The sequence below is a fragment of the Enhydra lutris genome, unplaced genomic scaffold (genome assembly GCF_002288905.1).
Source record: "Enhydra lutris kenyoni isolate GAN:26980312 unplaced genomic scaffold, ASM228890v2 scaffoldscaffold20, whole genome shotgun sequence".
Lineage (NCBI taxonomy): Eukaryota > Metazoa > Chordata > Mammalia > Carnivora > Mustelidae > Enhydra > Enhydra lutris.
Genome location: NW_019154104.1, coordinates 32540644 through 32555984, shown reverse-complemented (window position 1 = coordinate 32555984; position 15341 = coordinate 32540644). Strand labels below are relative to the sequence as shown.

General features: G+C 67.9%; 1 protein-coding gene across 1 annotated transcript in view; it reads right to left on the bottom strand.

The window, feature by feature from the left end:
* Window positions 1-12311, bottom strand: part of LOC111148547 (kinesin family member 26A) — a 37945-nt gene extending 25634 nt beyond the window's left edge. Inside the window, exons 1-3 of the mRNA XM_022505188.1 lie at window positions 12270-12311; window positions 11679-11924; window positions 438-890 (exon numbers count right to left, since the gene is read on the bottom strand). Of these exons, the coding sequence (XP_022360896.1) occupies window positions 438-890; window positions 11679-11924; window positions 12270-12311 (741 nt within the window). The remainder of the gene's footprint in view (window positions 1-437; window positions 891-11678; window positions 11925-12269) is intronic.
* Window positions 12312-15341: the final 3030 nt, after the last annotated feature.

Genomic DNA, 15341 nt, shown 5'->3' with positions numbered 1-15341 from the left:
CGCCGAGCCACAGCCTCAGGGGGCACCTGGCATGGCAGCCGCTGGGGATCCCCCATCACAAGGAGATGCTCCCCCTGCCACTCACCCTGAGAAGGAGGGTCTGACCCTGTCCCGGGAGCCCTCCCACCAGCCCATGGCACCCCACGTGCCCTCAGAAGCAGGGGCGGCCAATACCCGCCCCGGCCATGCCCGCGGGTGCCACATGGAGGGAGGCCATCGGGGGCACAGGAGGACCTTGCCCGCGGGGACCCCGCCGGCCGGCTGGATGCGGCCTCCCCCATGTGCTTGGCTCCTTGACGCAGCGGGGAGCCGCTGAGCCTGCACAGCGCGGGCCATGCAGAGACGTGGACGGGACCCCCAGGAGGGAACCCAGAGGTCGGACCCCGTGGCCCGGTGGCCCCAGGAGGCCAGCCACCCACCCAGCTGCGTGGACTCACCAGGCAGGATGGCGGCAGGAAGCTGTTGACCCTCGAGACGCTCCACATGCCCTCCAGGCACTGCTGGGCCTGGATGGTGACCGTGCTCAGGGCTCCGCCCAGGCCGGCGGGGGCCACCGACACCTGGACGCTGGGCCCAGACGGCCAGGCCAGCCCCTTCCTCTTGTCCGGCCCCACCTGGCCCGGCTGCCTCCCCGGCGGGCCCGCAGGCACGGACGCATCCCGCGGGCTGGTCCCAGCGCCGGGGCTGGAGGGCACGAGGCCCGGGCCTCCACGGGGGGCGTCAGGGGCGTCGCGACTGGCGGGAGCCTGCAGCAGCCGCAGGGCCTCCCGCGTCAGCTGGGTCAGGTGCGTGGCGCAGACGTCACAGAGGCGCTCAGCCTCCGGGCGGCAGGCGGGCAGGACCCCCGGGGCAGGCAGCTTGTCGAGGAGCAGCGCAGAGAGGCAAGGGTCCTGGGGGAGGGAGCAAGGGAAAAAGCAGTCAGTGCCCGGGCCCCGGGACCCTGCCCCTGGGGCCTCACCCTCCACAGCACAGGCCGCTGCACCACCCCAACTGATGAATGAGCCCCCAACGGTTTCGTCTGCACGAGCCCAGCAGGAAAATAATTATCGGACCTTCACAGGGAGGCCAGCGGCGCCCCTGACAGCTCCCGGCCTCCCCCCACCCTCATTACCGCGCTCGCTCTCGGCTAACGAGGCTTCGGCACACCGCCCCTGACCAAGAGCCAGGCCACCAGGAGCCTGGGCCAGGGGGTCGAGAAGCAGCTGGAGGCCGGCAGAAAGCAGCGCCAGACCACCCCCCACAGGCTTGATGTGTGCAGTAGGCACCCCGGGGCCCCCCCAAGCGAGAGCGACGTCGTCCAGAGCCACGAGGGGCCCCCTGGCTTACAGCCCTGCTCCAGGTATGCGGGAAAGAGAACTGCGGTCCCAAGCTCACCGCGCCCACAGAAGTCACCAGTGACACCGGGAGGGGTGAGGACGGACACACCGGGGCTAGCCGGCAAGGAGGCAGGAGGCTCCGTTCCCACCCCGCCCGACCACAGGCACGGACGTGGCCAGGCACGGACGTGGCCCCCGGGGCCTGTGTGGCGTGGTGGCTGCCACTGCAGCCCAGTTCCCCCTGCTGTGCACTGCACGAGGGGCACACATGGCTCTCTCTGTGAGCCTGATGCCCAGAAAGGGCAAAGGACAGGAGCCAGGGCAGCCCAAAGCCTGGAGGTCAGGGAGGGCTTCCGGGAAGAGGTGACACCTCTGGAAGGAAGAGGAAGAGAGAGCCAATCTTCAGAAGGAACCTCACTGGAAAAACGTTATCAAGAGTCCTAGTCCCAGGGCTCATGCCCTGTCCCTCAACCACCCCACCAGGCTCTGCCTGGGTGCCTCCCTGGGGCAGCCCCGTGGGGATCAGGCTCAAAGCCAAGGCCAGCCCCTCCACATCCTCCCCTCCCCTGAGAGGTAAGGCCCAGCCACAGGTGCCTGCCCAGGGCAGCCCCTCGACAAAGCACTGGCCCAGCCCAGCTGTGGCCATGACCGACCAGGACTCTCCCAGGGCTCTCCAGAGAACCAACCTCAAATGCAGGCCTATGTCTTCACTGTGGCCAGCTGGGCCACTCGGCTGGACCTCAAGCTGCCCCCTCCGTGACCCCAGCAGGGGCCTGCGACAACTTCCCGGGGCTGGAGCCTTCCTCTACCTGGCCCCAGGCCGATCCCTACAGCTTCCCCCAATACACCCATTACTCAGAAGAGGAAACTGAGGCCACCATCCCACCAGGTGCATCTCATTCACCCCAGTCAGGCTCCCCAGCCCTGAACTGTGGCCTGCCCAACCCCACGCACAGACACTGGGGACCAGCTATGGGGGGTGGCCTTGCTGAGAGGGGGCGCCGGCTCTGCCGTCCCTTCCGCAGGACCACCCGCGCTCCCTGGAAGCCCCGCTTGGCCTCGGCCTCAGACCACAGCTGTCCCCACATACCCCAGGTAGATCAGTTCCCATGAAGGGGTGGCCCCTGGCCAGGTCCACCACACCAGCCACCTGACTTGCCGGTCCCTCCGGAAGGCCTGGATTCTCTCCGGCGAGGTCCGGAGTGCCGCATGTCCGGTCCCTGCGAGCTGCGGAGGCCCTGGGAAGCTCAGCCAGAGCCCCCACCGGCGCTGGCATGTGGGGCCACAGATGTAACCCAGACGCCGGTCCCCCAGCCACAGGCCAGGCTCACACAGGGCCCGGCTCAACCCATGTCGCTGCCTTGCCTGTTTTCCAGGGCCCCGCTCTGATTACTCCGGCTTTTCCACTCGGCGGGAGGCTGCTAATGTGGCCGGTGTGAGGGAAGGAAGGCCTGCTAAAGCCATTAGCGACTTGAAAGGAAGCCCAGCTCCACCCAGCCCCCCCCCCCCCCCCCCCCCCCGCCCCCCCCCCCAAGCCAGACCCAGCTGCTCATTGTTCCAGTGCCTCTGCCTGGCCTGGGGACCTCAGGCCTCTGGGGGAGCCCCGTGGCACCCCCTGCGTGGCCAGCACAGAGGAGGCAGGAAGGAAAGGCAGGGCAGGGGGTGGGGGAGCTCACTGACCTAAGCCTGCACCGGCCCCCCACCAGCACCCGGGCTGGGCCGGGGGAGGGGGCACTGGAGGCAAGGCGACAGGAAGCCAGAGCAAACCCCCCTCCCAGCTGTGTCATCAGGAATTCAGATGGCAGCTGGCAGGGAGGCCCCAGGCCCGCCAAGGCCTCAGGCTCTGGGCATCGAAGCCCCAGGAGGGAACCAAGGAGGTCTGCTCCAGTGGGGGGCGGGGAGGAGGAGCCCACACCAAACCCAGGTCCTGCTTCACAAGCCCCCAGGAGGCCCAGCCCAGACACACCTGGGGCCATCCCAGGCTAAAGCCCACCGTGGGGCCACCCACCCCTTCCCCACCCTGGTAGCCAGGGAGCCCCCATCACTGGGGAAGGCCCAGCTGACACCCCAGGGCCACAGGGGCCTCCTGGCACAAGGGCAGGGGCATTTCTAAAACCTTTGTCTCATGTCATACACACGAAACAGAGACACAGAGCCCTGCCCTGGGTGATCACACAGAGACCCCACACGACCCTGAGCCCCTCGGACGGAGGCTGGGCCAGCTCCGGGCAGGGCAGGGCAAGGAGCGCTCGCTGCTCAGATAAACTGGGAAGGCTGGTAGGGGCAGCCCTTCTCCTCTCCCAGACACGGGGGCCTCCAGGCAGCTCCCAGTGTCCACAGGCCCGAGCCCCAGAGGGGCTGCTGGCCCATTTTCAGGAATTTTGACCCCCGAGAACACCAGCGGCCACACTACTCATCCGCACCCCTTCTCTGGAGCCCAGCACCTTCAGAAAGACAGTGATTACCCCACTGCAAAATATTACTTTTCATTTCCTCTTCACAGTCTAATTAAACAGATATTTTACTTGCATTTAGAAAATGTTTTTCTTAATTTGATTCAATTTAGCATCGCACACCACCCACCCATCATGCCGCTGGGGTTTTAGGGAGCCTCCCCCCCCTTAAAAGTAACGACTTGCCATGTTTCATCTCCTTTCCGGGTTCACCAAGTTGCTTTAAGTAATCCTTCCATTTTCTCCTGCATCGGAGGCCCAGAGTGACTTCTCCGGGGATGAGCCGCCGGGAGAGGCTTCTCCCAGCTCAGGCCCAGCGGAGCTCACCCACAGGGTGGGACAGGAGCTGACCAGATCCCCAAGCTGAGGCCAACACGGGAGGAAGGAAGGGGCTCTGCTCCCCGGTTGGGAGAAACCCCCAGACCACAGAGCTACAAGACGACTCTCCCTGGGTCGGTCACCCTGTCTTTAGAAAGGGGGCCCACTGGCAGACCCTCTAGGGGGACTAACAGACCTAGACACCACGCCTGGAGGAGCACCCTGAGGCCTGGGGTGCCCCTCCCTGGCCCCTCCCACCAGCCAGGCACCTCACCAAGGCCCCAACTGTCAGCCAGAGGCCCTGCCCACCCACGTCCACTGGGTGTGGCAGGAAGACCTGGGACCCCTGAGCCAGACCCTCCCCCATCTGCCAGCCAGAATCCTGGAGACCACTCCAGGCCCATCAGTCTGCAGTTCCGAAGGCCCCAGAGCAGCCACCAGCTCCCCTCCTCTGCCAGAGGCCAGGGTGGGGAGAGCGGGGGAGGGGTACAGCCCGGCCCACCCAGCACAGACTGGCACCTGGCCCCGAGGCCCTGTGCCAGGCACCAGCCAGCTGGGCAGCTCAGGACACACACTAGTTCATTGAGACCCCCTCCCTTCAATGGCCTCCCCTGTCCTCCACCCAACGCCACGACGCCACACAAGCATGGTGGGGACCGTGGCGGCCGAAGGCAGGATCAGCAGGATGGCCTCGACCAGGGGAAGGGGACGGAGAGCCCGGCGTCCCAGGAGCGTCGCCACTCAGAAGAGGCGCTCCACGCACTTCCAGGGGCCTGGGGCTCCCAGTCCGTGGCTCTCAGTCCGAGTCTGCAGCCCCCAGGGACCTCATTCTCATCCAAACAACGGGCACAGCGGAGTCTCACCACGAGGGTGGGGCCCACGCTGTACCCTACCAGGCGGGCCGTGCCCAGGGCTCCCGATGCCACTCAGCAGGTTTCGGAACCCAGGGAGGCTGGACGGGCCAGCAAAGAGCAGGTACAGATGCGGATGGAGCCCACCCCTGAGCCGGCCCCTCACGCTCTCCTGCTGGGAACCTTGGCACACAGCCCCTGGCTGCAGCTGTTGAATCAAAGCGCGCCCCCGGACACTCCAGGCCCCAACCTCTGCTCCAGGGCTGGAGTCTGACCCCCGTCCACCACAGCCTGACCCTTGACCCCATCCTGGTTTCCCCTGTGTCTACCTGGCACCCCGGGACAGTCTCCATGCGTGCTCCAGCCACCCCCATCTTGGAGCTCCTCATGTTCCCTCCCCCGGGGACCTCCACCCCATCTCTGTGGGTGTAATTCCAACCGAGAGCAAATGCCACCTCCTCCAGGAGGCCCTCCAAGATGCCCCACCGCAGAGCCCTCTCTCCCAAGCCCACAGCACTTCAGTTATCCCCACAAACCCTGGAGGGAGAGCAGCCAGAGTGAGGGGCCTTGGGCACCGTGGGCACCCCTCCGCCTGCTATTCCCTCCCTCACCACGTAGTGTGCTTTGCTCAAAGGCCTGCAGCCCTCCCATCGGCCCAGCTCCCTGCCCGCTCTCCGAAGCCCCACCGGCCAAGTACCCCAGGTGTCCGCCCTGAGGCTTCTCTCCCCACCAGGCCTCAGGGGCATTCGGACCTGCCCCACGGGGGCAGCCCCTCCCACAGCACGAACCCAGCCAACCCTCTTCGCTGATCCCCCAGCAGAGAAGATAGATACGAGGCAGAACGGGTCCCACCGTCATCTCGGGATCCAGCACCCAGACACACCACCACCCGGCACCCCCAGGCCTCCGGCCGGGCCACTGCGCAGGCTGGATCAGAGCCAGAGCCCAGGGGCCACGGACCCATGTCCACACACACCCACGCCGCTGGGAACCACGTCACTCCCCCTGCTACGCTGAGCCTGAGCCTGAGGCCCTCGGATCAGCGAGCTTGGGCAACAAGGCTGGGGATCAAAGTGTGGAAGGTTTGAGAAGGAATGGGGCCCAGGGAAGGGGACCCCAGGGACAAGATCAGGAGACCCATGGCCACATTAAGGGCAACCACCAAACAAGCCACACAGAAACGGCTTCCAGACAATCCCTTGGGTTTTAGACAGGCCAAGTATGTGCGGCTGGGCTGCGGCCTTGCGCTGTAGCTGTGAAGGGGAACAGTGACTTTTAGGGACAGGCCGACCCTGCAGCTCTACCCCCAGCAGGGTATGGGGCAGGGCCCACGACTGGCAGGTTCCACCTGGAAACAGGCAGCGACGCAGGCCAGCATTCATCACACAAGGTCGGAGGGGAACACAGAGCCCCTGGCCCTGGGCCCCATGGGACCATAAATCTGCCAGCTCCAGGCGCCTGGCGGAGCCCACCCACCCCTGCCCCAGCCCACCGCAAGGGCTGAAGCCTGGGCACTGCCAGGGGTTGGGGGGCCGGTCCGAGACCAGACCAGATGAGGCCAAGAAGCCCCTCCCACGGAGGGCCAAGGACCCTGCACACAGCCCCATGGGGGCCCCCCAGCCAAAAAACGTGACACCAAAAGTGAAACTCCCCCCTTTTAACCCAGGGGGAGCAAGGGACTCAGCCCTCCCTGACCCTGCTCCTCTCCGCGGAGAGGCAGCGAGGCTGGTCACCACCGCACACTCCCCTGGCTCAGCCCTCCCTCCGAGTGCACCCAGAGCCCCTCGGGCACACTCCCTCCCGTGAGGCAGAAGGGCTGGGACTGCAGGGCCGGCTCCTTCACCCTGCCCAGGCGTGGTCCCCTGCAGTGGCCTGGGAGCCTCTAAGCCCCACAGACGGATCCCTTCCCAGCTGAGTCGTCCGAGCCCCCTGCCAGCTGGGAGACCTCCCAGCCAGCAGCCCCAGGGAGCTCCCACCCCTCACACACCTCCCCGGCTGCTCCTGGGGCACACTGCCCCTGCCAAGGTCCCGGTCTGTGAAGCCCCAAGGCAGACAAGGGCAGCCCTGGCTCAGAGACGGTCCCAGAAACCGGCAGAGCTCAGGCCAGGCTCAAAACGGTGCAAAGAACAGGGGTTCAGGGACCCAGAGCAGGCCGCAAATGTCCCACCCCAGCCAGGCTCCGCCCCTGCTCTCCCAGGACCACAGGCCAGTTGGGACAGCAGACCCAGGACCCCACTCTTGCATGTCCGTGCAAGCAGAGCTGGAGGCCGTGGACATAGCCTGGAAGGCTTCCTGGAGCGGGGAGAGAGGGGAATGTTGAGCTGGCAGAAGTGCTGCCCCCTCCCCTGGAACCAAACCGCAGAGACAAGCAAGAGGGTCTCCAGGACACCAGCCATAGGAGCCTGGTTAGGTTAGGACGGGGGCCGGTGCCCCTCCCCAGGAGCCTTCAGACTTGGGGTCCAGCTCCGTGCAAAGCCAACGCCTGGGGTCTGCGTGAGCAGTCAGGGACCAGCAGCAGTGGTCCCGGAGCCCACAGGGGCTAAGACGAGGAGACCCCCCTGCCAGGGTGAGGAAGAGTCTGGAAGGGCTGAATAAGATTGATCCCTGCCCCACCCCCCCCAGGGGCGCTAATCCCTTCAGCAGCAGTACTGACGGCGGACGCCAACGTCACGGGTCTCTGGGAGAGCCACCACCTCCGCAGGACCCGTCTGACGGCGGGTGGAACAAACAGGTCCCCAGGCAGGATCTGGGCCCCCATTACACCAAGGAGGGTAAGGGTCGCCATCCTCCACGGGGCGGGCAGTCACCCAGGGTGGGGGAGGGGAACGCGGGAATCCAGCCAGGCAGCGGTGGGCTGAAATCCGCAGGGGTGAGGGAGGAAAAGCCTGGTCACTTAGTCACTCAACAAACGTCTCTAGGTTACCTGGACACCATGCCTGCCCTGACAGAGCTCCCGGCCTCGGGGCAGCACAGAGGGCACAGAAGCCACACAGTGGTCAAGGGGTGTAGAAGGAGCTGAGAAAGGACCAGGTCAGGGGGCAGCAGTGGTGGCCTCCCAGAGATGGGGGAAGGGGATGCTCACGGGGTAGGCAGGGGGCTCATGACCACGGAGAAGCAGTGGGAGCTGTGTACTGAGTGAAGCCCGCCAGCGCGTCTGAGCGTCCCCACCACAGTCAGCCGCGCGGGCACCAGTACCAGGGATGCTGGAGACTGGGGTGGGGGTCTGCCGACAGAGCGTGGACAGGACGAGGGCCAGGGGTCTGCAAAAGCAGCATCTGTGACAGACCACCATGGGAGGGAGAGAGAGGATGGGGCTTTCAGGCAGAGGTGACCCCGTGTGCAAGGGTGCGCCTCCCGGTGAGCCTCGGCCTGACAGGGCCAAGCCAGGCCGGGCTAGCAGGACTGGGACCGTCCAGAGACCCCTCCTAATGGGTCCACAGTTCAGCAAGGCCCCTCTGGGGGCCCTGAGGGTGGGAGCTGGGGCTGGGCAGGCATCGGGCACTGGACTGGAAGGGACGCTGACAGGGTCTGCAAGAACCTGGTGACCAGTTCACCTTAATGGGTGAGGACACAGAATGGGCAAGACCAGGGCCTGGGGTTCTGGGGGAATGAGAAGGACAGAGGGGCCGGTGCTCAGCTGGGGGGCACTCAGGTGTGAGGAAGAGGAAGGCCCGGCTTTGGTCCCTTCAAGGGAGGTGTCGCAAGCCCCCAGCCAACTTCTCAGAGGCAGGGCCCCCTGGGAGGGGGCACAGGGAGCTCAGAGCAGGGAATTGGCAGGGTGGTCTGGGGACGCTGGGGTTCCGGGGAGGAGAAGGGTGTCTGTAGCAAGGCCCACAGTGGGCAGGGCCCCGCGAGGCTGAGGAACAGTCCAGAGGCCATGGCTCCAGGCCATGGAAGGGTTCTGAATGGTCACCTGAACACAAGGCCTGGGGAACCTGGTAAGAGAAGAGGAGGGCACCCTGGGGCGGAGGGGGAGGGATTAGTGGGGGCTGTCCAGCCTGAAGGCCCCCATCTGGGTGTCTCTCCACATCCAGGCCCACTGCCCTTCCAGGCTCGGGTAGGACGCCCTCCCAGGCTACACTTGGGCAGGCAGAGCACGTTCCCTGCCCGTGACCCCCAGCAGCATCAGGACACAGTGCTATCCACTCCCCACAGAAGACCTCCCTCGCTGGGGACCACGGTCACCCTCACTTCCCCCATGGGGAAACTGAGGCAGGCACAGATTGAAGAAAGGACAGAGGCAAGGGAGAGGCAGGCCACCTAAAGCCTGCACAGGGTTTCAACTGCCCCCACTCGACCCCAGGGGGGCCAAGACCCAGGCACAGAATGACCCTCGAGCCCACACCCAAACAAAGCAGTGAGGGCTGGGCTGTTCGAGCCACCATGTGCGGTCACTGCTCTACCTGCCCATGAAATGGGTACAAACACGGTCCCAGGGCTCAACAAACCTGCCCCAGGTCCCAGAGCAGACAGCTGTCTGCCAGTAAGGAGGGAGGGCAAGGAGCCAGCTGGGTGGAGCCCTGGCCGGGACTCCAGGGGCACAGGATGGGGTGACCCGGGGCTAGCTAACATCCACTGTCCCTCTACCCTCGCAAGCCTCCCTCTCCACCTGAGATCAAGCCGGAACCCCTAAGGGGAGCGTCTCCAATAGCCAGGGTGGGGTCTGCCTCCAGCCCCGCCACGGGAGCCCAGCAAGGCCCCCCACCTGGAGTCTGAAGCGCCGTCCTTATGAAATTCATCTCTGCATGACGAACACCAGGAAAGGCCCTGCGGAAAATCCTAGAACACCAACTCCGTGCTCCAGCGCCGTTCTGGCCTCAGAACAGAGCCTAGGGCTCCTGGACATGGGCCAGGCTCGAAGGAGCACCAGGCTCACCCAAAGCCGGTCCGCCCCAGCTACCTCCCTAACCAAAAGCAGAAGCAGGTCCCTGCACACGTCCCAGAGCACAACTCGCAGCCCTCCCTGAAGGAAGTTCTGGGGCAGGTGGACCAGGTCCCAGGCTGAGAGTCAGCCAGGACGCCAGGGAAAGCCTGGGTTGCGCAGGTCAATGACACCTACCAAGGTTCCAGGGTCTCGGGCCCAAACCCCCATGACCCTTGGCTTGGGTGGCTCAGCCCTAGGGCCTTGAGCCCCCCAAGATCTGCTTCCACCCTCACATGGAAAACAATGAATAATGCTTGGGTAAAGCACTCTCCAGGTTGGATCCCACTCCCAGAAGGGCCCCAGGAGGCTACACCCATCTGACAAAGGAGGAAACGCAGCAGGGGAGGGGCTGCAGACCAGGAACAAAGCACGGGACCCCGTCTGCTGGGTGCGCAAGCTGCTGGGTACGAGGAGCAGCCAGGAAATGGGGTGAGCCCCCACCTGGCACCGAGGGGTACTGCCAAACCCAGAAGAGGCTCGGGCAGGGGCAGGTGCGAGGTGAGCACTCTGGGGGGTCAGGAGGCTTCCCTGATCAGTGTGGGCAGGAGGAGACCACAGAGCCCAGCCCCCGCCCCATGAGGGGCTCTCCCCCCCAGGACCCCCCCCCAAACCAACTGGCCTCGTGTCCAGCACCACCCGCAAAATCCAGCTCAGTCCCTGAAGCCCCTCCTCTCTGGGGCCTGTTTCCCCTAATAGGTGATAAGATGGCCCGGGGTGCTCTGACAGGCCCCCAAGAAGTCTGTCCCACACCACCCTCCCATGGGAGCCTGCAGGTCCTCTGCTGCCTTTCAACCAGATTCAGGCCATCTGGGGGCACAGAGCTTGGGAAGGCTGCCCCCTACTCGGAACAGCAGATCTGGAGGGTGCAGCCCCCTCCCCCACCCAGGGCAGGCCGCAGGTCCCCCCTCCAGGCCATAGAAACCAGACTCGCTTCCCTTCCCCGCCCCTGCCCAAGACAGGAACACCGTGGGACCCCCTGGAACCCCGGCTCTCGCCCCATCCGGGGCGCTGGCTGGGAGAACTATATTTAGCTTCAATGGGGATTATGCAGACTTCCCAAGAAGGCTTTCAACGACTGAAGGTCCGGCGGGAAGGGCTTCCTCTGGAGACCCCCACCTTCCCAGGCTTTGCAAACTTCCAGGGCTCATTGTTCCTTGAACAATGGTCCCAGCTCCTTCCAAGACCAGGGCAAACCCATTGGCTGGAGAATCTGGCAGAGCCCCCTTCACAGGCAAACACCTAGGCTGTTGGGGCCCAGCCCCTCCGTTCCCAAATGGGTGGCCGCCGCCTAAGGTGGCAAAGCCCCAGGCTGTGTCCCACACACAATTCTTATTCATGACCCAGGGAAAGGGGGAAGGCAGGGCCCCCCTCACAGTGGCAGGCCCCCACTCTGGTCCTCCAAGCCCTCTGGCCCCAGGTGTGCAATTTCCAGACACCTGGCTGGGGGCCCAGGTGCCCCAAGGGCAACAACAAGCAGAGTAACCTCTTGCTGCTGGCAGAGCAGGAGCCGTCCCGCCCAGGGTGGAGTCCACGCCATCCCCCTCTCCCTTCCCCCTCCCAGACACAGACTGGGATTCCAGCTGTGGGACATCTGTGGCTCCGGGGAGAAACGCCCGCCCAGCCCCCCTCCGATCCCACCGCGGAGCCTCTTAGAACTGCTGCAACTCACGCACAGCGCGTCACAGAAGGGGAAACCGAGGCCCAGGGAGCAGAAGAACCAGCCGAAAAACGCTCGGTGGAACGTCGCCTCCCTCCGGGACCCTGGGTCTCCCAAATGGCAGCCCGGGAGAAGACGGTCCGAGGAAGGTCCACTTACCCGGAGGGGCGTCCCGGGCCCGCTGACCAGCTTCCACGCCTGTCGCTTGAGCTCGGCGAGCTTCGTGTGGCAGTGGCGGCACCAGCCGCCTCCGCCCGCCGAGTGACCCTGCTCGGCGCCCGCACCGGCGCCCTCGGGCGCAGGGCGGCTGCCGCATGGGTCCTGCTCGGGCCCGTTGGGCAGCCTCTTGCGGGAGGACACCTCCAGCAGCTGCAGCGGCTCGCGGGCCGGGCCACCCTCGGCCACCTGCGGGGGTGGGGGCAGAAGGGGACGTAAGCCTGGGCCCCCGAGCAGCGCCGCCCCAGGACCCAGCACCGCGGACTGCAGGACGCAGCGCGTCCCGGACGCAGAGTGCGGCACTCGGCAAAGTTCGGAGTGCGGGCCTCCAGCCTGCCGCCCACCCTCCCGGCGCAGCCGCGAGGTCGGGATCGGGGTCCCTCCCAGCAGGAGGCCCGGCGCCCCCCCGCCGCTCCGCTCCAGGCGCGGCCCCCAGGGGGCGCATTGCACCCCGCGAGCGAGCATCCTCGGCGTCCGGGACTCCGGCTCGGGGAGCCCGCTGCCTCCTCCCTCTCGGGGCCCGGCCGCGCGTACCGCGGGTGCTGCCGCGCACAGGGGGGAGCCGCGGCCGCCCATGGCCTGCGCGCGGAAAGGGCCGCGCGGGCGCTTCGGGCGGCGCGGGCTCTCCGGGGTCGCCGCGGCTACGTGATCCGGCCGGGGGTAGCCCCCATGGTCGCGCCGGCCGCTCTGAAGTTGGCGGCGCCGGCGAGTGCGGGAGAGCGCGCGGCGGCGGCGGCGGCGGCTGCGGGAGTGCCAGGGAGGCGAGGGCGGGGCAGGGTGGGGGCGGGGCTCCGGGGGCGGGGCCGGGGGAGCCGGGCTCCGGGAAGGCCCGCCCGCCCCGCCCAAGCCCGGCGCTGGGCTGCGCGTGGGGGAGGGGGCCCTCCTCGACGCGCGGCCCCTCCCACTCCCAGGACCCCAACCTGTTACGCGAGTCCCAGCCGGAGGGAGGGGCGCCGGAGGGCCTCCGGGAGATAGCCGGTGCACTGGCGCGCATGCGCTTCCCTGCTCCTCTCCCGGGACAGTGGGGTCCGCGCATCCCCGGGGACGCACCAACCCGCGCCTCACTTTACGCGCGAGGACACTGAGGCGGCAGAGAGAAAGGTCTTACCCAAGGTCACACAGCTAGGGAGGACGAGGAAGGAGCTGAACCCCGACCGCGACTCCCCCTCGCTTTTTCCCGCAAATCCCGCGCGCTCCGCGGGTCGCGGGCCACCCTTAGGGTCCAACAATCGCACGTAGGTGCTCGTCGCCGCGGGGTGTACCTCGGAACGTGCAGCGCCTGCATCCGAGCCTGCTTCTCGGCGAGTCTGCGAGGGGCACGCGTGTGCAGGAAAGGGCAGGAAAGAGGCACGGGGCAGCCTCGTGTGTGCAGGAAAGTGGGTGTGCGCGCTGCGCGCCCGGGAGGCCGGAGGCGGCGGCGCGGCGGCGCGGCGGCGCGGCGGGCCCGGGGGGATGCGCGGGGGACCTGTTGTCACCGGCCTGGCAGATGGGACTTAGCTCCGGAATTAATTGCCTGTTTGTCTCCGGCTGAGAGGTCGCCCCCCTTCTCGGCGACCGGTTGCTCCCGCTCCAGCCCGGCCCGAAGAGGCGCCGCTCTCCGAGGCGCAGGCGGCTCCGGGTCCAGGCTCCGGGTCAGCCGGACTGCCCGGGTCCGGCTCGCAGGGCGCGGCCGCGAGCTTCCCGTGGCGCGAGCGCCCCCTGCCGCCCGCCGCGCTCTCCGTCCCGCGGCGAGCCGCGAGTCCCGGTAAGACGCTCCGGGGCCCAGGAAGGGCCCAGCCAGAGAAGGTGCCGCGGGCGGGCCGTGGTCCGGTCGGAGACCCCGGCCCGCGGCTCCCCGCGCAGGCAAACCCTCACGCAGTTCGGACTGCTCCTTGACTGGCCTGCGCCCCCCAATTACGTCTTGCCCCGCACCCTTTTACTTGGAATGTCCTCCCCGTCCACGCACGCAATCCCCCAAAATGAACAGTGGCTCGTAACACCTTCCCGCCCTGCTTTCCGAGTCACTTCTGGTCCGCCACGTGGTGGGGTGCAGGGAATAAAGTGGGCAGGGGCTCCCCACTCTGTCTCCGCAGTCCCACGGCCTCCAGCCCCTTTTCCCCCGAGCCGGGGGCCGGAAGCTCGGGCCGTCTCCTATCTCGTCTCAGCCGCGGGGGGGAAAACTGGCGTCAGCCCCGTCCGCGTCTGGGTGCCGCGGGGCAGTCCCCACGCCGCATCGCCTTCAGACAACACCGGTCCCCGCCCTTCAGTTAGTCTGGGACACACGCGCGCGCGCACACACGGGCCCGAGGCGTGCGGCTCTGAGCCACTCACACACCCCGCACAGGCGCCCGCAGAAGCGCCCTGTTGCCGACGCCCGGGACCGGTCTCGCCCGCAACTTCGGCGGGTCGGCACCGCCGCCGCGCTCGGGGAAGCACACGTACGCACACCCCACACCCGCGCTCCGGGAGCCCGCACACAGCCGGGCAGAACCCGCAGGTGCACGCAGGACCTGGAGTCACCTAGGGGACCCCGGGTCTGCCGCGAGACCCCTGGCCCCCAGCAAGGCGCGCAGTGGGACCGGAGTCCCCGCGCTGCTCTCTCCGCGCCAGCTGACCGCCTCGGCTCCCCCACACAGCCTCGGGGGAGAGGGAGACGCGGGCAGCGCTGACGGGGAAAGTGTGGCCGCGGGTGCCTAGCGCGGCCTGCGGGACGCCGCCGGACCTGCTGCCTCCTTCCCGGAGCCGCCTCCTCGGCCGCGGGGGCCGCGCGCGGCAAAGTGGCGGGACAGCGCCTCTGCCGCCCGCGGGTCCCGCCGCTCCGCCCTCACCTTGGCTCGCCGCCGCAGGAGGTGGCTGGTGAAGCCCAGGATGATCTCCGAGTCCAGACAGAGCGCCCCCATCTCCAGCAGGCTGGGCGTCTTGCGGGGCGCGCCGCGGGGCGGCTCGGGCGGCCCGGGCAGCGCCATGGAGGAGCGGAGCGCGGGGAGCGGAGCGCGGGGAGCGGCGGGGAGCGGAGCGCGGGGAGCGGCGGGGAGCGGAGCGCGGGGAGCGGCCGGGAGCTCCTCCCGCCGCCGCCGCCGCCACCGCCGCCACCACCGCCACCACCGCCACCGCCTCCCCGCTCGCGCGCTCACTGGCCGCGCGCCCGCCGCCGCCGCCGCCGCGCCCCGCACCGCGCAGGGCCGCCCGCCCAGGCCCAGTCCTCCGCGGTCCGCGCCCGCGGCCCCCGCGCTCGCGCCGCGCTGCGCGCCCCCGCGCTCCTGCCCCGCCCGCCCGCGCCGACAGCGCCCCCTCCGCCGGGCAGACGAGCCAGACGCCCGGCCGTGCGGGCCGGAGGAGGAGGAGGGGCGCGGGGAACGGAAGGCCCAGTTGCTGTGCGGCGGACGGCGGGGGACCAGGACCCGGCCTGGGGCCGCACTCCCTGCCTCGTGGGCCCCTGCCAGGTGCCCGGCCCGGGAGCTCAGGGCTGGGAGAGGCGGCGCTGAGCAGGACTTCCGGAAACCTCGGTGGACAGGGGACACGTCTCCGCTTTTCCCCTCTCGAGTCCGTCCGGGAGAGTCCCAGTCCCTGGAGACGTAGGGAGCCCAGCGGCTTTGTGCTCCCCACTCTGGCCATGCCCCGGAACGC